Source organism: Apaloderma vittatum, unplaced genomic scaffold (assembly GCF_000703405.1).
Source record: "Apaloderma vittatum isolate BGI_N311 unplaced genomic scaffold, ASM70340v1 scaffold25799, whole genome shotgun sequence".
NCBI classification, from domain to species: Eukaryota; Metazoa; Chordata; class Aves; order Trogoniformes; family Trogonidae; genus Apaloderma; species Apaloderma vittatum.
In genome coordinates this window covers 6,006-6,883 of record NW_009736192.1, presented here as the reverse complement: position 1 = coordinate 6,883, position 878 = coordinate 6,006, and the positions used below count along the sequence as shown (strand labels likewise).

The following is an 878-nucleotide window of genomic DNA, read 5'->3' as shown; positions in this document are numbered from 1 at the left end:
AGGTGGCTCCACGTGTCTGGGAGCTGCAGCAAGTTCTCCAGGAGCCTCCTGAGCTGGGGACAGCCAAGGGGTCAGTCAGGAGACATCTCTTCTTGCTGTGGTACCTGCCTTCCCACCAGCTCTCCTCTTCTGCTCTCCCCACGCTCTGCTGCCTCAAGGCACCGTTGGTTGCACCCTCAGGGGTCCCATCCCACCCCCAGCTCTCACGGGGCTCCCCAGACCTGGCAGGACCAGCCCTGGGGAAAGAAACAGGGACACAAGAGACAGGGAAGGGCTCAGCACCACCCAGGAATGCTGCCCCCTCCCTGTCCCACTGACCCTTCTCCCTGCGCCCATCTTGCAGGTGATGTTACTTGGAGATTCGGGCGTGGGGAAAACCTGTTTCCTGCTCCAGTTCAAAGACGGGGCCTTTCTCTCCGGGACGTTCTTAGCCACCGTGGGCATAGATTTCCGGGTGAGACCACCACAGCTGCTGGCCCCTTGCCTCCCCCTGACCTGCATCTCGGCTAGGACAGGGTGCTGGGAAGAGGGAATGGGGGTTTTCCAGCCTCTACATCCCAAATAATGTCCCAGCTGGGTGCAGGCACTTGCTGAAACCCTTCCACCTCTCGCTGGAGAGTGGTAACAGATGGAAGAGCCTGCTGGGAATGTCACCTTTTGCCTTTAAATCAGCAGAAAGCCTCAGTTTAGGCTGGGGACATGCAGTGGGTGGCTGGCACGCTCCACTGGCTGGGCTGAGGCCAACGGCTCGGAGGGGGAAAACACTGGTTGCTGTAATTTTGTGCCTTGAAAGGGCTGAAATGAACTGCTGAGTTGTTGGTAAGGTCACTGGATCCCATTTAAACCCTCCTGCTGCTTTCTGTTGACCAAATTTCAGC

General features: G+C 58.1%; 1 protein-coding gene across 1 annotated transcript in view; it reads left to right on the top strand.

The window, feature by feature from the left end:
• Positions 1-340: 340 nt before the first annotated feature.
• Positions 341-878, top strand: part of RAB37 (RAB37, member RAS oncogene family) — a 3,688-nt gene continuing 3,150 nt past the window's right edge. The window contains exon 1 of the mRNA XM_009876885.1: positions 341-454. Coding sequence (XP_009875187.1) covers positions 347-454 — 108 coding nt within the window. The 5' untranslated portion in view covers positions 341-346. The remainder of the gene's footprint in view (positions 455-878) is intronic.